Below are 21,449 nucleotides of genomic sequence, written 5' to 3'. Positions count from 1 at the left end.
TAAATAGAAGAGATCCTAGACGCGTGGGTTTAAAAGGGTTGGGCAATAACTGAAAACATATCCCAGGGTACTGCTTCTACACTTCATATAATTTGGGCTAAATCGCTTATTTCTTCTGTTTGCATAGCTTCTGCCAGGATACTAATGTCACCAGCGTGAATGGGAAAATTCTCACAAGGAGATGTTTCTGATGAAGACCTGCTCACGTGATGGATGGATGAACTGCAGTCTCTGGTGAATATGCAAGTCCTAGCATTTATTCCATCCTCTCAACTCTCCCTCAAACCTCATTCTTCATATTTAAACACAGGTTTTATTTTTAATAGATCTGTTTTATATAAAAGGCTAGGCAACATTGAAAAGCACAGCATGTTAGTAATAAAGGTCAAGTTAGCTGTTCAATTAAAGTCTACCATTACATTAAAAAACACAGAGAGAAAGTAGATTTTAAAGTCTCTAAAATATTATTTGGATCAAGATTTTATGCCTCATTACCAAGCTGTTAGGGTTTTTAATTTAGGCCCTAGATCTTGAGTATTTAAAAAAATAACAAACTCAAAAAGATGCCTATTTTTTTCTGTACTATCCTTATTAAATTGGATAGTAAAAATGATTTCTCAAGTCATTTCGTTAAGCGTGAGAGTTTAGATTTTATTTTACTTCCTTCTTTATTCTTTCCTGCATTGTTTGCCTTAAAAAAAAGCGTGTATTTTTAAATTTTATTTCTTAAATTAAAATGCAGTAAAATGGACTTTTCCTTCTGGTGTACATTTTTGTGAGTTTTAACACATGTAGAGATTTGTGTGCCCAACACATTCAGGATACAGAACAGCTCTGTCACCCCACAGCCTGCCTCGTGCTGCCCTCTGAAGTCACGCTCTCCCCGCCCTTTGTCCTGACAACCACTGATCTCTTCTTCATTCCTACTGTTTTGCCTTTTCCAGAATGGCGTATAAAGAAATTCCTACAGCACCAACCTTTGAGACTGGTTTCTTTCACTCAGCAGAACATCTCTGAGATGCGTCCATGTGTATGCATCAATAGCACATCCCTTCTATTGCTGAGAAGCATCCCACTGTACGGATGTACCAGTGTGCTTATCTAAACACTTCCTGAAGTACATGCAGGCTGCTTCCAGTTTGGGGCAATTATGAAGAGAGCTGCTACAAACATTCACGTACAGGCTTTCTAGTGAACTCTTAAATCATTTGTTAAATACAAAAGCCATACAGAATTTGCCCAGTGCCTTCACGGACTCATCCTGGTAAGTTAACAAAAATACTAACCCTAAACTCAGAAGCTGAATTACGGTTTCTTGTGATGCTGTGAGTGTGAGAGTCAAGGGGAGTTAAGGGTGTCCACGTCTAGCAATACCAGGTCTCCCAACTGTACCACCTTCTTGGGGGCTTGAGAGGAGAGCAAATAGGAGGAACTTCAGCACTACCTGGGGCCTGGGCCACCCCCAGTGCCACTTGCTGCAGGACACTAGTCCCACCTCTCATGCATTTTCCGTAGGCCAATGCTTTCACGGTAGAATCCAGCAGGTTCTGTCTTCTTGGGAGGTGACATACTAGTGGTTAAGTCCTTAACAATCACCATCTGAGTTCAGGAAATAGGTGAGAAACAAATAACTGTGACAGTCTGGGGAACCCAAGATTCTCTCTAAATGTGTATGAGGCAGAAAATAAAAGCGCAATTGGATGGGCAATTGGAGACAGAACTCTGTATAGAAACGTCTATGTACAAGGGAAGTCTAGATTGATGGAATAGAGTAGAAGCACACATTAGAGCAAATCATGGGTAACATTTAATATATGACAAAGCAGACATTAAAAACAATGGAAAAAGGAAGGATTATTTAATAAGTGGTGGAGGCAAAATAGATTATTTATTTGGAAAAAAATTTGTTGTTTTTTTTTGTGAAGAAGATCAGCCCTGAGCTAACATCCACGCCAATCCTCCTCTTTCTACTGAGGAAGACCAGCTCTGAGCTAACATCTATTGCCTATCCTCCTCCTTTTTTTTTCCCTTTTTCTGCCCTAGGCCCCAGTAGATAGTTGTATGTCATAGCTGCACATCATTCTAGTTGCTGTATGTGGGACACCACCCCAGCATGGCCAGACAAGCGGATCTGAACCCGGGCCACCACTAGCAGCGCACATGCGCTTAACCGCTAAGCCACGGGGCCGGCCCCGGAAAAGAAATATTTTAATTTGGATACCCACCTTATGTCAGGATGGATTCAAGTGTTTTGTTTTCAAAGAATAAGACAAACAAGCAGAGTAGAAAAGAGTTTTCATCAAGCCTGGGTAAGAATGATGAATTTATAGATTTTTAAGTAACAGAAGACATTCCAAAAGAAGATTAATGCATTTGATTATATTAAAATGTAAACTCTGAAACAATGAGGTATGTGAATAAAAGGGAAACAGCAAGCAGGAAAAATAGCTGCAGTGTCTATGACAGAACAGGGTTATCTGTTAATAATTATCTAATTCTAAAAAATTAGTAACAAAAAAGTGATAACATTGACTTAAAAAACCATCAGTGGGGCCGTGAACCAATTAGGACATGAAGAGGGTTCACGTCAGGGGAGACATAATCAGTGCACAGCATCGTGGAAATGTCCGCCCTCAATATCCCTCCAAGAAATATAAATTAAAACAATAATGAGGCACCTTTTATACCTCTTAAGTTATCGATATTTTAAGACAATGTTAATATTCATGCTGAAAAGAATATGAAACTAGAACATACACAACGTTGATGGCAGTGTCAATCGCTATTATCCTTTGAGAGAACAATTTGGCAATCCTTATAAAAACTGGTGAAATCATTCACACTCTGGCCTTGAGTCTGACTTTTAGAAACACATTCTGAGAAAGTGCCCGCCAAAGGAAAAAGCAGTGCGCCTGAAGATCCATCTCTGACCGCACAGACGATGTCATTCCCCCATCAAAGCCTGCCTGCATCCCCCACACTCACCACAACCCCAGTCCCTCCCCAGGCCTGTATCTGCCTCTCCTCCTCACCTCTCACCCCTCCTGCCCTCTTGCCAACTCGGCTCCAGGCACACTGGTTTCTGCCCCAGAACATCCCACGCGGGGCAGCCCTTGGGGCCGTGGCCCCCGCCTGAGAAGCTCTTCCCATGGCTGCTCCCCGGACCTCTCAGGTCTCTGTTTAAACCTCACTGTCTCAGAGAGGGCTTTTCAGACCACTCCTGAATAGCCTGAGTTCCTCCCTGTCATTCTCCACTACAGTCCTTGCTGATTCTCTTCACAGCACCCATCACATTGCATATTTTATTTCATTACTGATATGTTCATTAATTGTCAGTCTCCCCTCAGCAGGTAAAGCTCTTTGAGGACAGGGATCATGTCTTTCTTATTCTCCAATGAGTCCCTAGTGTCTAGCACAGTGCCTGGTACACAGTAAGGGCCCAAGAATGGCTTGTTGACTGACTAATTGAACAAATGAACAAATAAACATACGTAAAACTTTAAGAACCTAAAGACTCAACTGATGGTGAAATGGTTAAAACATTCTGGAATATAAAATTAAAGAGCCCTAACAATTGATCATGACCATGTCAGACCAGCCCCTTTGAAAATGCTGTTCGCTTTCTCTGGATGGAATGTCCTTCTCCAGCTATCCAGGTAGGAAACTCCTACTTACCTCTCAAAGGTTTAACCTGGTTCTGTTTACTCTTGGGAGACTTTTCTAACCTCCCAGCCAGCAGGAATACACTAGAGTAAGGTTTCTGGCATCATAACGATGCCAGAAACTCCCCCCAACCTCCTGGTCTAACCACATAGAAATACATCAAATATGTCAACAACTACTATAATAAATATATCAATAAAATTATTTTAAACATACAGCTGAAGTTGAAACAAGAAAGAGAGATCCACAGGTGCCAGAAGCAAGGAGGGAACCACCTGTGGAGCAGTAAGAATGTGCGTTATTACCACAGCATCCAGGGTGTACCAGATTGGACAGCGCAGGGTGTGCTAACAGTAGCCCTGGGGTTTACTGCAGGCTCTAAGAGGCTAGGGTTGATGTCCACTGGGGTTAGGAGACCTGGGATTGCGCAAGACTGGCAGTAGATTTGGCACAGCTGAAGGGAGTTAATGAGCCAAAACAGATCCTAGGAAAATAGTCAGAATGCAGCCCAGAGAGAAACAGACATGGGAAACATAAAGGAGAGTCTAGGAGACACGGAAAACGGAAGGAGAAGGTCTAAAGGAGTTCCAGAAGAAAAGACCAGTAAGAATGGGGTGGAGACAACAGTCAAAGAATAAGAGCTGAGACTACTCTAAAATCCGTGGAAGACACTGCTCCTCAGAGTGACACACTATGAGTCTGGGAAGGTTAAATAAACTGACATCTTTACCAAGACACATTGTAGGGAAACTGTAAAGTAGCACAAATAGAGAGAAAATCTCAAAGGAAACCAGAAAAGGAAAAAAAGCACCTATGAAGTACGGGCCATTAGACAGCAGACTCTCAACGGCAACAGTAGAAGCCGGGAGACCACGAAGAATATCCTCAAGGGGCTCAGAGAAAATAACTCTCAAACGAGAACCCTATTCCCTGGGAAATCTTCATTAAAGTGTGAGGGGAAACGGACATTTGTGAAAACAAAGGCTGAACTTTCACTCACAGGATGTGCTTGAGGAAGTCGAGTTCAGAAGGAAGGAGTGAGACTTAAGAAGCAGGGATGAGCCAACAACCTGGTAAACACGGGAAAACTCACGCAAGCATGGGCTGTTTTTAAAAAATTAATAGTAATAATGACTAACTCAAGTGCCGTCAAACAAGGCCAGATCAAAGCCCTAGCCAATGGTAACACATAAGTTGAAGGTGCCTGCTTTATTCAGGACAGTAGGGACATGGATTAATAAGTTTAGATCACATGTTCAAAATTTAAGGGTAACCTCTATAAGAACAGAAATAGAATATTTAACTCTCAAGGCAGTGGAAGGAAAGAGGGATAAGGAAAACTCAGACAGAACCAAACATGATGGAGAAGGAAAAAAGAAAAAGAAAAGAAAGAGCCAAGGAGATCAGAGAGAGTACAAAATACAGTGGCAGGAGCAGAAATCCACACACGCCCGTCATGCTAAATGGAAACAGACTCAACTTGACCGTTAAAAAGGAAAAGATGTTCATTTTTGAAATTTTAAAATACAGATATATGCCATTTTATAAGAAACAAATCTAAACATGACAACAAAAGGGGGGAAAGTAAAAGGTTGGGAAAAGATATACCTGACAAATACTAATCAAAAGAAAACTATTATGGGTATTTTACTAGCAGATAAGATAGACCATAAAAGTCAGAGAGATAAAAGGGTAACTATAATTATAAGGGGAACATTGACCAGGGAGATATGACAAATCTTCACTTACAGGATGTGCCCTGGGAGACATACTTAATTTATAATTTATAATCTTAGCACTTGGGCGTTCATCTCGCTGCTGTCTCTTGTGCCCTGTTCCACTGTGAATTCTGGGCAAATGCGACAAAGGGCATGACTCAGAAATCCCTGGGTCCCTGGCCAGAACAGCTTATAACAACAGCACAACCCTGACCACCCTTAGCCTCCTAATTCGCTCACTCTATGCACCCATCGTAGTCTTCATAGCCATCATCACGCTGGTAAGCCACTCTGGCTTGGGACCATTTTCATTTATTTCTGCATTCTTAGCACTTCCCACAATGTCTGGCAGAGAAAAGCACTAGATATGCATCCATTAAAATTATAATTTTGAAGACTATGAAGCCAAAATGAAGAATGTCTATAATATGCATTCCTATTTAAAAAGCACAATATAAAACCGTAGATGCACTTCGATTACAAACGTAAAAATTATATTTGTGTGGGGGTACGAAGTGGAAGAGAATGTGGAAAAATGAAAACCGTAAATTTGTTATGTAAGGTGGATGGTGACTTTTTGGTTTTGATTTTCATTAGCATTTGTATAATTTTGAAAATGAAATAAAAAGAAATGATTATGTAACTTTTAGCTATCCAAGAAAGTAATTTCTAAAAACCTTCACCATGTATAGGCCAGATGATAGAGCTGTTTTCTGAGCCATGGAAATATTACACCTAGGGCCAAATTTTGCTTTTCACTCTAGAAGCCATGGTGGTAGTACACGGTGTTTCTCTCTGGGCATAGAGAGTGCTGAGAAGGAGAGAAGAGTGCGATGGAAAATGGATCCAGTGGTCTACCTTAACACTATGCTTTCCTTCCCCATCTCTCAGGCCTCTCCCTTCTAGGTAACCCCGAGGTGTCCACCAGTTGTCCAGAGTTTCACAGGACAATCTTTCCCCCAGCCTCAACTCGACTTCGCTTGAGAAAAGGTTCTCTGAGTTTCCTGGTCAGAAAAACAGGTAAATTAGAGACAGTATTCCTTACCCAGAGTTTGGTCTCTATATACCATTTCCAACTGGAAGGAAACAGGGATCCTTGGAGACACGGCTGATTCTAGGTCAGGGGCAAGAGAGGTAGCAGAAGAGCCTGGAGCATTGTGTCACACCAGAAAGCAAGAGAGCTATCAGAGACTATTAGGGTCACTCCAACAGGACTCAGGAGCCAAGACGAAAAGGCTCCCACTGGCCAAGATGGAACAAATTGAGTATCAGTGAGAATAATAATTGCAATGAATTGAAACACACCAAATACGTTTACATCCATGAGTTCATCATCATATTTTTTTAAGAAAAATCACTCGTTCACTTTTGGAGAATGCCAGGGAACCAATTCATTATTTTTAAAAGTAGTAAGTGAAGGGATAGAATCAAGGATAGCCTGCCTTTTCTATACTAACTGTGTCTCATTGTTACCAAAGAGTTGGAGAGGGGAAGTTTTCATTGCAGAAGTACTCCAACCAATAAAGAAGAAATGACAGACACGGAACGTCACAATGTTACAATCCCTAGTGAATTAATGGATACAGGTATGATCAACAACAGCTGCTAACAGCATGAAAAGAAAGACAACCAGTCCATATATGTATGCTTGCCACCACCTATGAAGTATTCTTGCCAAAAAAATTGAACATGGGTCTGTACAGCTATCAATTTAGGGGCAGGGGGCTGGGGGAGGAAGATAGGAGAACACATCAAATGTCACTGTGGGTTGCAATCAGTCAGATTGAGATTGTAAGAAACTCCCCATAATGAACAATCCAGACTTCTACAAACATATCACAAGAGAAAAATTTAACAAATAGAGAGAGACCCTACAGATTAAAAAAGAATTGTGGCAAATAATCAACTGCAATGTACATACCTTATTTGGATTCTGACTCAAATAAATTGTAAAAGAACATGTGAGACAATCAGTTAAATTTGAACACTGATTGGATATGTATTAATATTATTGATAATTCTACTAGGTGTGAAAATAGTATTGTCACCATGCTTTTAAAAAGAGTTCTTATCTTTTAGAGAGACACAGTGAGATCTTTGCGATGAAATATGATGTCTGGTATTTGTTTCCAAAACATCTGGGGTTGAGGGAAAATGGACAGGAATAGGAATGAAGTGATGGACCATGAGCTGAATGGTGAGGCTGGGTAGTGGCTACATTAGTGGGTTCATTATATTATTCTCTCTATTTTTGCATGTGTTTGAATTTTCAATAAAAAAAAAGAAGCCTAAAACATTAATAAAAAATAAATGAAGCTGTTCCTTATTCTTATGATTGATGTTTGGAAAAAAAAAATTGTCAGGGAAACAAGGGGACGCTTACCTTTTCATTAACTGGATAAAAATTCTTCTGGGTAATTGGTACACAAAGGTATCGAGGACCACCTTCAGGTAATTCAAAGACACGTATCCACCTCTGGAGGGGTCCCCTGCACTCAGGGCCTTTTCCACCTTTTCATAGGACTTGGAAAGCTGCAATGAATTAAAAGTAGAGGGTTGCATTCATAGAAATTGACTTCACGGAGCTATTCAACCATTTTATTTTTACCGAAACCTCGTCACATTTTCCTCTCCAAAAACTGATCAAAAAGGTTACTATGGCATATACTGAACTTCAAATGTTTAATTGATGAGCTCACTACAAAACAGTATCCCCAGTCACAGCTACTCAATTGACAAGGCAGACAAGTTTCTCAGGGAAAAACAGTACATAGAATAAATAGTTCTACCTCAAATTTCAGAGCTAAAAATACTCAGTGGATCTGCCAGTTTGATATATCTTTCTTAATATACTTTCAAGCCACACTACTGTGAGCCCATGCGATGCCTCTCCTGATTAAGTCAGGTCAATCAGACAACAAAGCTGGCAACATCTTATTAAAAATAGAAGTAGCTTTTACAGTAAGGAAAATTATTAATATAAGGATTGCATAAACAGTACACATTGGACATTTCTTTAATTATTCTTTTTTTTAAATGAGGAATTACAAGAACATAGGGTGGATGAGTTCTGATTATGGGACTTCTAAAATCCAGTAAAGTAGGTTAACCACTGATTTTTATATGACTCATAAAAATACTATGAAGATTGGTTTCATTTCCAAAGGTTTTCCTGCTGTTTATTATTGAGTCATAGCAATATTCTCAATATTTCTGACCCTCTCCACTTTGTCTGAATTCAGTTTCTCCTGCTAACTGGGAAAAAAGATAAAATAATCACCAACTTGGTGTAAAAGGTGACTTTTTTAAAAAGCTGCTGGAACATGGAAATATATGTTCAAGAGTCTCTGTCCACAAAGGGAATAAGAAGCAGATTCATTAAAATTTCCTTCAGGTGACAGGAATATTGGAAATCTAAGGGGAAAATCTTTAAAAATATTTAGAGAATCTTTAAAAATAAGTTTCTTAGAAAGTTGCATAAAATTAACCCCAAATTTGCCCATCTCTCTTTCAATGAGGTGAGTGAGCTGGGGGAAGACTCGCGCGGAGAGAAGCCAGAGCCAGACGTGGAAGACGGCCTCAGTGTATTTCCTGGATAATGAAATCCACTTCTAATATCTTAATGACATTTGGTCTCCAACAAGGTCTTTTTCAGGAGAGTGTCTCCGATATATTCAAGAGCTTTTAGAAAAAGAGTAGGGAGTGAAATAGAAATAGTATCTTTGTGACATGTATTACCTTTTAGGAATTTTCATTGTTAATGAAACAAAAGAAAAAATGCAAGCAATTCAGCAAAGTATAAAAAAGGACATAAAGATACCTGGCAGTCTCACTATCCGGTTTTTTCTATAGTGTTCCCAAAACTCCCATCATGATCATATAAACATACATTATAGTTTTGCAAAAATGGGATCACACTGTACTTTCAGATTTGACAAATTTTCACTTAACAATATGTCAGGAAGTTTTTTCCCATAAGAACTCATATATGTCTACATCACACTTTTGAATGATGTATGGCACGCCATCTTATGATTGATGGACTGGTGAAAGGTACAGCCATTTTCCATGTTTATACATTTAATTTTTATGTTTCCCTGATCACCAGTCTAAGCAAGGTCCCTCTTATTCTTCTCTCCCATAACATCCTGTCCTTTTCTGTCTTACCACTTAAGAAACTGTATTTGTGAATGTGTTTATTTGTTTAACTTCTCTCTCCCTGCTGTAAGGTCATGGGGTCTCCATGAGGACAGAGACTGTGTCTGTTTTGTTCACTAATAATTACCGAGAATGAAGCACAACCTGGCATGCTGTAGGCACTCAATAAATATTTGTTTAAAATGGATATATTTTTACCAAAAATGTTCTAAAGAAAGGTTACAAAATGTAAGAAGGGAAATGAAAATTAGAATCATAGTTGAGATGCCATTTCATCTGCATCAGACTAGTAAAAATTTAAAAGTCTAACAATATCAAGTGTTGGTGAGTAGGCAGAACAACAGGAATTCTCATATGCTTCTGGTGGGAGTGTAAACTGATATTTTGAAAAACAATTTGATACTGCCAGCAGAGCTGAGGAGCACGTTCCCACCCCTAGCAGGTAATTCCACTCAGAGAAACCTTTGCACATGTGCACCAGAAGATATGTATGCAACCAGTTAGAGTGGCATCATTTGGATCAGCACAAAACAGGAAGCAATCTAAATGTATGGGAGAATGTATAATTTATGGATATTGAGATCATGGAAAAGTACAGCGGTGAAAATGACAATACAGCCAGATCCATAATATCGGTGCATCTCAGCCTAAGCACAAACAGGATGAAAATCAATGGTTTTGCAACTATACAAACATAGGGAGGGAGGAAGGAAGAGAGGGAGGGAGGGAGGGAGGGAGGGAAGAAGGAAGAGAGGGAGGGAGGAAGGAAGGAGGGAGGGAGGGAGGAAAAGGAAGGGGAGGAAGGAGGGAGGGAAGGAGGGAGGGAGGAAGGAAGGAAGGACGGAAGGAGGAAGGAAGGAAGGACGGAAGGAAGGAAGGACAGGCAAAAGACAGAGAACCCCATCTGTAACGAAACATAATACAAAAAAATATAAACACCTCACCTGCAAAGGTTTCATGCCATAAAAAGGAATTAAATAAGAATATGAATTCATTAAAAGAAAAACTTGAAGACAAGATGATAAAACAACGAAAGAGATGAGAAGGCATATTTCAAAGCTAAGAAAAATAGAAAACAAACATAACATCATAACAGGAATTAATAAATTAGAAACAGCAGAAAAAGAGACAAGGCTGAAATTAAAATTGATAGTAAAGGAATGGCTTGATAGAATCTCAGTGAAGGCAGAGCAAAAAGGCCAAAGGATGAAAGCAATGTGAGAGAAGATGATGGCCATCCAGGATAGACCAAGATGACTCAACATAGGGGCAAGTGGGAATACTACTGAAAGAAGGAAAGACGGAAAGAAGACGGGAGGGACGGAGGGAGGGATGGAGGCAGGGAGAGGAGTTAGTGATGTGACACAGGGGAATTTTCCCGAAATGAAAGCACTGCCTCCCTACGTTGCAGGAACACGCTGTATCCAGGGAACTGGGACACAATGCCCCACGCCAAGACAGTTTAGTTTTGCTTTTTAATTTCAAAAATCAAGAAAAAATACCTTAGGCATCCAGGTTAAAAAAAAAATCACTTGCAAGGGGAAAAAAAATCGCTTGACCTCAGGCTTCTTCTCAAAAACACCCAACGGAAAAATACTCACAACATTTTGAGGAAAAGAAAGTATGACAGAAGAATTATACCCAGCCAAGCTGTTCTAGTAAAGAAGGCAGACAGTCTCAAATATGGAAAAACGAAGGGAATAAAGCACCCATGAGCCTTCCTTAAGGAAAGTACTTGACAATGAAATCCAGTCAACCAAAGAATAAATCAAAATACAAAACTCTGAAAGGGATAAAGCACGGTAAGCATTGAGTACAGTAATGGGCATTAAATCCACGTAAATACAAAACAAAGGCAAACAACTGGGGGAATTATGGTAATAGCACGGAATGCAAACAGTATAACTCCAACTAAGAGCAAAACATAAACAGTAAAAACTGGGAGGTGGGGAGCAACACGGGAAGCGCCATCACGAGTTTCACAGCAGAGAGCCAGCCTACACTGTCTGTAGTTGAGACGCCCTTCAAAAACACCATCATTTCTCCAACTCTTAATGGCTTTCTTAATCTCTTTTCTTGTCTCAAAGTCCCTTTTGGGACCCAGTGTCTCTTGTGGTAAGGAAATATTTATCCAAAGTTCAGAAATGTCTTAGGCTTCACTTGAGGACAGTATTGTGGGCAAGGACTTGGGCTTTAAACTTGGCTCCAAAACTCACAGGCAGGGTAGCCCTGGGCAAGTCATTAAACCTCTTCGTGCCTCAGTTTCCTCAACTTGAACTGGGATAGTAACAGTGCCTAACTCATGGAGAATAGGAGGTCACTTACAACACTGCCTGGCACATAGGCAGCCCCAAAAGAGGGTTAATTATGAGGGTGAAGATGACATTTCCTTTACTTCTAGTAAATTCAAAGACATTTAAATTAAATATGTCTGATTTATAAAAAGGAGCATGATTCTCTTCTTATAAAATTATTTCTATCTATGTATCCACCCACCCCCTATCAATGCAGCCGTCCTTCTATATATGAGTAAAGACAGGCCTAGAATTATGTTCACCAAATGTCGCCTGTGATTATTTCTGGGTGGTGGATTTTGAATAATTTATTACTTTCTTCTTTGTACTTTTTAGAATTGCTTCTTGTAATGTATTTTGTAATGGTTGTGTTTTTATGAAAATAATAAATTCATTAACAACAACAAGAGAAAACAAGTTTTACCAATTTACTAACAGTATATTAAAGGGCTCACTTCTCCAATACTCATCAACACTGGCTTTTGCTAATTTTTTCCTCATTGACAATTTTCTACCGAAAATTTTATATTAATAGTTTGTAAAACTTCTACATATGTTAGGAACAGTTATTATTTATCTGTCGTTTGTGTTGACATATTTTGCCAAGTTTACCATTTGTTTATACAAAGTTTTGCTGTACAAAAGCTTTTTCATTTTAACGTGGTCAAATTTATCAATCTTTTTCTTTATGGTTTTGGGGCTTTACTTCATGCTTTAAAAAAAGTCTAAGTTTGAAGATAAAAAATTTTCACCCACATTATTTATTTTTAAATTTAAATAGTTGATGCATATAGAATTTATTTTGGTGTGAAGAGCGGGAGGTTACAAGCTTTCTTCCCCTAAATGGCTGGCTAGTGAATTATCCCAATAATAATTATTGAATATTCCACTCCATGTTGCCCCCACACTTTCTGGGAGTGCCTCACATCACATGCTAAATTCACATATAAATATTGGTCCATTATCCAACTAGTGTTTTAAATCAATTTGAATGTCCATTGCTGCATCAGTGCCATATTGTCTTAAATATTATATAAATATATATTTATAAAATATATTATGTGTGATGGATAAGCCCTCTATTACAACTTTTCAAAAGAAAAATATATATATATATCTATATATATCTCCATCCAGACATAGGGAGAGCAGGCATTAATACTGAATCTTCCAATCCAAGAACTAAAAAAGATCACTTCATTTATTCAAGTGTTCCTTTATTTTACTCAATAAAGTTGTATCATGTCTTTATAAGTCTTAAATATTTCTTATTAGATTTAGTATGTGAGTAGCACAAGGAGTTACTTAAGAATCAATCACTCATCACTATTACTATTATCCATGTATTATTGTTATTAGGAGATGGAGGAGTCTCAGGGCTTGAGGAGGTGGAGGTAGGATCAAAGCAAATTTTAGAAATAATGTCTACATCTAATGGTTTTCCACAGCTGTCAAATTTCTCCATTCACACTTTAGATAATCCTGGCATTAGGAAAATATTCTTACCTCCTGGCAAAAGGTCTTCTCAATTTCATCCAAGGAGTAGTCTTTCCAGATATCTTCAGATGAAACAGAATTGGGGAGGCACTCCCTTTTGGAATGTTTGACTTGTTGATTCTCCCATGAGACCTCTATTAAAACAAAAGAGCTTTCGTTTATTAACATTGTCAAAGGTATATTTAAATATTAAGTGTTTCCTTTTCATCATAATCTGTCTGATAAAAATTAAGACTTGAATAAACCAAAAACTGGATGAACTATGTAATAAATGATGCTGAAATAATTGGGCGAACATTTTAGAAAACAAATAAAATTAATCTACTTGCTACCTTATTCTAGGATAAACCTTAAACAGAGTAAAAGGTACACTAAGTAGACTAACAAAACCAGAAAACTAGTAGGAGAAAATTAAGATGAATATTACATAATACACAGCCTTTGTGTGAGAAGTCCTTTCCAAGAAACACACTGTAGCCAGAAATCATTTAAATAATGGATAGGCCTGAGAATATAAATTTTTAATTTTTGTTTAGTTAAAAAAACACACAAATAACAATGAAAGAAAAGTGAGTGGGAAAAGCTGTTGTTAATATAGATGAGAAATACAGGTTAATTTCCATAATATATGAGTAGCTCTTAAGAATCAATAAGATAAATATAAATACTCAATAGAACAATAGACTAAGGTTATAAATAGGCAATTGAAATACAAAGAACTAAAAAAAATCCAAAAAATGTATGAAAAACTGCTCAAACTCATTGGTAATTTAAAAAGTCTAATTGATTAAAATACCTAGGAATAAATTTAACCAAGGAGGTGAAAGACCTGTATATTGAAAACTGTACATTAATGAAAGAAATTGAAGAAGACACAAATAAATGGAAAGATATTCCATGATCATGGGTTGGAAGAATTAATATTGTTAAAATGCCCATACTACCCAAAACAATATACAGATTCAATGCAATCCCTATCAAAATTCCAATGGCATTTTTTCATAGAAATAGAACAAACAATCCTAAAATTCATATGGAACCATAAAAGACTCCAAATTGCCAAAGTAATCTGGAGAAAGAACAAAGCTAGAGGCATCATGCTCCCTGATTTTAAACTATAGTGCAAAGCTATAGTAATTAAAACAGTATGGTATTGGCATAAAAGCAGACATATTGATTAATGGAACAGAAAAGAGAGCCGAGAAATAAACCCATGCATATATGGTCAATTAATTTATGACAAAGGAGCCAAGAATATACAATGGGGAAAGGACAGGCTCTTCAAAAAATGATGCTGGGAAAATTGGATAGCCGCATGCAAAAGAATTAAACTGAACCATTCTCTTACACCAGACACAAAAAACAACTTAAAATAGATTAAAGACTTGAACACAAGACCTGAAACCATAAAACTGCCAGAAGAAAACACAGGTAATAAGCTCCTTGACACAGGTCTTGGCAATGATATTTTGAATCTGACACCAAAAGCAAAAGCAACAAAAGCAAAAATAAACAAGTGGGACTACATCAAACTAAAAAGCTCCTGCACGGCAAAGGAAGCCACCAACAAAGTGAAAAGGCAACCTACGGAATGGGAGAAAATATTTGCAAACCATATACCCAATAAGGGGCTAAAATCCAAAATATATAAAGAATTTATACAACTCAATAGCAAAAAGACAAACAATCTGATTTAAAACGGGCAGAAGATCTGAATAGACATTTTTCCAAAGAAGACGTACAGATGGGCAACAGGTACATGAAAAGATGCTCCACATCATTAATAATCAGGGAAACGCAAATCAAAACCACAATGAGATATCACTTCACACCTGTTAGAATGGGTATTATCAAAAAAACTAGAAATAACAGGTGTTGGTGAGGATGTGGAGAAAAGAGAACCCTTGTGAACTGTTGGTGGGAATGTAAACTGGTGCAGCCACTATGGAAAATAGTATAGAGGTTCCTCAAAAAAATTAAAAATAGAACTACCATCTGACCCAGCAATTTCACTTTTGGGTATTTATCCAAAGAAAACAAAAACACTAACTTGAAAAGATGTATGCACCTCATGTTCATTGCAGCATTATTTACAATGGCCAAGATACAGAAGCAACTTAAGTGTCCATCAACGGATGAATGAATAAAGAAATTATGGTATGCATATGCGATGGAGTATTATTCAGCCATAAAAAAAGAATGAAATCTTGTCATTTGCGAAAACATGGCTGGACCTTGAGGGCATTATGCTAAGGAAATAAGTCAGACAGGAAAAGTCAAATACTGTACGATCTCTCTTATATGTGGAATCTAAAAATAAATAAACAAACAAGCTCACAGACACAGAGAATAGACTGGTGGTTGCTAGAGGTGGGGGGTGGAGGCGGGAGAAATGGATGAACTATTTTTGTTTTTTTTTTTAGTTTAAATAAATTGAGTAAAAAATAATAAAATAAAATAAAAAGTCTAATTAAAGCAAGTTAACATTTTTTCCACTTGTCAAATAGGCAAGGATTAAAGGGAATGATAAAGAAAGAAACCAGTTCTAGTTTGTGTATAGAAAACCTGGTACTGGAGTACTCTTAAACCCCCTTCTAGAATGTTATACTAACGGAATAATAGGATCACTCAACAAATGCATATGGGTAAGGATATTTTCTGCACTGTTTATAGGAGAAAAAAATTGAAACAATTTAAATGCCCATTAATAGAGGATTGGTTTTATAAATTATGGTTCATTGAGCCCATGAAATGCTATACAGACATTTAAAACAAAGATGCCTATCTAAATTAATGGATGTGGAAAATTTTCCTTGATATGTACTGTTTCATGATTGAAAGCAAGGACAACTAGCATAATTTAATTTTCACTTTAACACCTATTTTGTGTGCTTGCCTTTCTATCCATCCATCCATCCATCCACCCATCCATCCATCCATCTATCTACCTATCTATGGACCAGAAAAAAAAAATCTAGGAGGATAATACACCAAAAAGAATATAGTGGTAGGATTCAGGTAGGATTACAGGGGATTGTTATTTTGTGGTTTTGTGTTTTCTGGCTTTTTTGCAACAAGCATGTATGACTTTTATAATAAAGGAGAATAAAATAAATCTAAAATATGGCCATTTTCTTTCTCAGAGACAACTGCAAAGAATCACAAATGGTTTCCCAGATTTATTTCCTAAAATGTCTGCAAATAAGCTTCACTCAAATTAAGCACACTTATAGCTACTCAGCTGCAGTTAACAAACTGCCAGTCATCTGGAATTCCATTTCCTATCTCAAAAAAAAAAATGAAAGGAAAAAAAGAAAAAAAGCCTCCCCCAGTGGACCCCTCTGGGCTACAAAATAAAACACAAAGCCAATCCTTTAGGACTCGGTCTGAAATTCTGTGGCCTCAGTGGGCCGAGCATTTGAAACATGGGATCTCAGAACACAGAAGCTGCCAGAGCCTCGCTGAGAGATGAAGCCAAGCCACAGAGCTGAGGTCTGACTTGATCGGGCACATGGAGGTCTCAGCCCCAGCTTTCTGATACTGCATCCTGTGCTCACTCCACTCCAGGGCACTGGTACTCTATTGGCAATTCGAGCACACACAGCACATCTAGGGAAACCCATTCATGCTCCAGAAACCACATGCCAGGATGGGGGGAGGGGGGAGGTGGCTAAGGCGTGAGGCCTGCCCTCCGGGAGCTCATGGTCCAGGAACTTGTGCACCTATAGTTGCTGTAACAGGCTGCCTGTTGAATTGAGTGTGAATTCAGTTCACACTCCGTGACTCCTCCCTCATCACAGTTATACCAGGTTCATTCTTCATGCAGCTTAATAATTCTTGCCACCTTCCAATTTTCCCAAAATCTCCTCTGAAGGACCTGTGCTGATTTGAAATGGGGTAGAGACGAATCCAAAGCTTATGGGGGCATTCATGTATGTCCTAAATGCAGCAAGAGGAAATCACTCCCAATGTCATTTCTTCATGAGCCCAAACAGATGGTACTTCTGATAAGCAAGGTGCTGACGGCTTATTAAGAAGACAGATGTAGCAAAAACAGAAATATGCAAAGTTAATAGAAAATAAATCTTGTTCTATATATAGAAAAGTCATAGATGATGGGTTTCTGCAAATACACAAACTGGAAACTCCCTCACAGAGGTAAGAACAGCATCAAACCTACAAACAGCTCTTGGTAATTAGTCCTTTTATAACACATTTTCCCAAAAAATAAACATACATTAGCAAATTTTATCCTTATCAATCATAATTCATAGATAACAGAAAAGCAGGAGTTCATATGAGAAATAGAAATGGATAAAAAGAGGTATGTGGAATCATGTGCTTACTTATGAAAGTGAAATTTTTGGAACAAATGCAAATAGGTGACATATATTTTAAAATTATTGCTCTCTTGAGAATATCTTTCAAAAATGCTAAAACCACCATATAGAAAATAAATATTATTAAAACACTAGTAAGTAAAAATTTCACTCTAGAAAAATTAGAAGCAGTATAGAATTTACTCATCTGTCCATGTGCTTCAAGGCTGGAATGCCAAGGAGCGCATTTCTCAGTGGGAGTTCCTAAGTGAGTAAAATTCAGAAACTCTGAAACAGTACAAAGGTGAGGAGTACTGATTCTAGAAGGAGACTGCCTGGATTTGGTTACTGACTCTGCCCCTCGGGAACTATGCAACCTTGTGCTTTTGTTTTCCCATTTGCAAAACGAGATAAAAAATAGTATCTCTGCCATTGAGCTGTTATGAGGATTAGATGAGATGATGAATGTGTATGCCTGGCACTTAGTAGACACTCAACATATATTAGCTATATATTGATTAATAAGAAATGTTTTAAATGATAGGAGACACAGAAGAGCAATATCAATTAGAGATATAAAAACTCAGAAATTAGATGATAGAACTCAGGAGCAAATTAGAAATAAACTCTCAGAAATGACGACTAAACTAAAAGGAATACAAGAGCAAATAACACATCAGTAACAGAAGGTAAGAAAGAAAAAATTATATCAAGTAAGCAAAAAAGGAAAGAAGGAAAAAAGGAAGAGAGGGAGGGAGGAAGGGAAGGAGGGAGGGAAGAATGGAGGAAGAAAAGGAAGGAGGGAGGGAGGAAGGAGGAAGGGAGGAAGGAAGAAAGAAAGGGAGGGGGGAGGAAGAAAGGGAGGGAGGGAGGAAGGAGGAAGAGAGGGAGGCAGGAAGGGAGGGAGGAAGGAAGGGAGTGAGGAAGGAAGGAAGGAAGACTTGTGAGAAAGTTACAGTCTAGAAGAGAAGATAGGAAAAAAAGTCCAAGATACATATAATACAAATCCTGAGAAGAAAACTAAACAATGGAATGGAACAGATAGTAAAAATCACAATTCAAGCAGTTTTCCTGAAATAAGAGACTCAAATCTGCTAATTCAAATAGTTCACAAATACTTGGGAAATCAATCACGAGTATCCAACATCATGGCATATTCTAGCCAAAAGTATTAGGTTGTAAATAAAAAGAAAAAAATCCTCTAGATATCCAGGAAAAAAAGATCAAGTTACTAATAAGGGAAATAAAATCAAATTGTCATCAAACTTTTCCTCAGCAAAACTTTATATCACCAGACAACGGGTAAAAATATTAAAGAGACTTAAGGAAAAAAAATCTGAGCCAAGGATTTTATATCCAGACAAACTGTTTTTTAACTGTAAAGGCCACATACAAACTGTTGTGAACATGTAAGAAATCAGAGAATATCACTTCCATGAGCCTAGGCAGATTCCTAAGGAATCGACCAGAGAATAAGCTTTCAATAACCAAAATGACTGGAGACACAAACAAGAAAGATAGAAGCAACTGAGCAGATGTGATGAAGGTTTTCACCCCTAATGAGGCAATCTTATTGAAGCTGAGTCATGAAACAGGAAGACCTACTTCTTAATGGCTAATGCAGAAATAAATTAGAAGATAAATCAAAACCTAGAAATGACCCTTGAACTGCTCCATATAATATGACTGCCTTCTTTGGTTGATACTCTGGGCAACCCGTCTGGATTCCTCGGCCTTTCCCAAAACAAGTTAGTAAGGTGGGAACTCAAATTAGCCAACCCAACGTCCAAATAAAATAATTTCCATTACAATCCAACCCAGAAAGGATATGCTAATAACATAAGACTCACACTTTGGGGCTGAGGACTTTAAACTGATAGGATGGCAGTGGGGACAACGAGCAGTTGATGTCAGTGATTCAAACTTTCCCACCACACACCAATAAGTAGGCCTCTGTTTTGACCACCTCCGAGTAGAGCTTTAATATGATGTGGCCATAGCCCCAAACTACTATATCTTTAAGAACATCTGGAGAAAGATTTTGCCTTCTCACTGAAGGATTTGAAGTTCAGTTATGAAAGTTATGAAGTAAGTATTCAATGGGAAAATAAGCATGAATAAGATTTTAAGATGATCTCTATGACAGGGTATAGAAGACAGACTGGAATAGGCCCATGCTGTAGATGATACCACCAGCTAGGAGGCAGCAATGAGAACTTAAGCTAACGCTGCAGGAACGGAAATATGCAGAAGAATAACTAGGTATATATCTCATATTTAATAAATCAAAGATGTCTTTCATTGTGAGATGCATTATTATTTTATGTATCCCCAATAAAGCAAGCCTCCTGCCAATTATTGATAATATAATGGAAAAAAAAGAGATTTCTACGGTGAACTGAAATTGCATTATAGAACTTACCTTCTTATAACACCTAATAAAATAAGCAAAGGAAAAAAAATAGTAAAAATTAGCTAACAAAATAATAAATTTACCAGCATAAACTGAAGCCAAGAGAAACTTAATATAGGCAGCCAGAAAGCTTTGCTTCCAATTATGGTGGATTGGCTCATACCAATCTTCCATAGCTGATAACAATCATAAACTCTGGCCAAAATATAAAGAAAAAACTGTCTGAAGGCATTGGAGAGCAGCTGACATAAGCTGGAGTCAACTCTTGGAAAAAATGGAATAACACTCATTGAATTTCTTGTTTTTGGCCTTTTGCCTGAGAGAAGGCCTCAGCTTGAACCACACTAAGTGGCTAAAATTTGGATGTAAACCCAATATTGGTTTTAGTAATCAGAAAACAGAGTTTAGGACTACCACGGCAGCTGGAAAGTAAGGAGAGAAAGCCCAAAAAGAAAGGCAGAGAGGAGAATCTCCAAAGTCTGTGGAAAAACTTTGCAAAAATCTCTGGCTAACCCCTGAACCACACATGTGTGGAGCAGACAAGAAGAAGCCTAGCCAAGGCTAAAACAGCAGAACAAAGATTTCCGTTGTTAACCTCCTCAGTGAAGACAAAGATTAGAATTTGAGTGCAGCCAAGTAAACTGGTTGCTAAAACAAAAACTTTAATTCTTCAGAGAGGTATAACAGAATCCAAAGTTTCTACAATGCAAAATTTGCTATATGTAGGCTAAATTCCAAAATTACTAGACATAGAAAAAAAAACCAGGAAACTGTAATTCATATTTAAGAAAAAGGGTAATCAATAAAGATCAAACCCTGAAATGATCTAGATGTTGGAATTAGTAGATAAAATTTTTAAAGTACTTTAAAATTTAAAAATAAATGTGTGAGAATGCAAAGGAAAATATACTACTAATGAATGAACAGATAGGAAATCTCAGCAGAACAATAGAAACTGTGGCGCTGTATTCTGTGTTTATAGTGTACGTAAAAGTACGATGTATGATAGTAACATAACAAAGGACAGAGAGAAGAAGTGGGAAAACACTGTTGTAAAGTTCTTACACTTCATGTGAATTACTATAAATCATTTGAGGGTAGATTCTGATTAATTAAAGATGTATAATGGAATAAAATGCTCAATAAATACAAATTTCTTGAAATTATGCAAACTACAGGAAAAATGTTGGGGGGTGGAGGTAGGTGGATAGAGAAGGAAGGAGAGGGTATAATGCAAAAGGGCGAAGATCCCCCCTTGGAAGAAAACGTAATTCAAGTTACAAAATTACATTACATAATATCTCAATAAGAGCATGAATTCAATAAAGCAAGAGCTCAAGAACAAGATGACGAGACAATAAAATGAGATGGAAAACAATATACTAGA

The 21,449-nt window shown here is 37.7% G+C and overlaps 1 protein-coding gene across 1 annotated transcript in view; it reads right to left on the bottom strand.

Moving 5' to 3' along the window:
- The window catches only part of EFCAB6 (EF-hand calcium binding domain 6), a 239,415-nt gene that overhangs the window by 155,506 nt on the left and 62,460 nt on the right, over positions 1 to 21,449 (bottom strand). The window contains exons 8-9 of the mRNA XM_058568187.1: positions 13,340 to 13,464; positions 7,765 to 7,913 (exon numbers count right to left, since the gene is read on the bottom strand). Of these exons, the coding sequence (XP_058424170.1) occupies positions 7,765 to 7,913; positions 13,340 to 13,464 (274 nt within the window). The remainder of the gene's footprint in view (positions 1 to 7,764; positions 7,914 to 13,339; positions 13,465 to 21,449) is intronic.

The sequence above is a fragment of the Diceros bicornis genome, chromosome 25 (assembly GCF_020826845.1).
Source record: "Diceros bicornis minor isolate mBicDic1 chromosome 25, mDicBic1.mat.cur, whole genome shotgun sequence".
In the NCBI taxonomy this organism is placed as follows: Eukaryota; Metazoa; Chordata; class Mammalia; order Perissodactyla; family Rhinocerotidae; genus Diceros; species Diceros bicornis.
The sequence above is the reverse complement of the archived record's forward strand: the minus strand, read 5'-3'. Positions and strand labels throughout refer to the sequence as shown.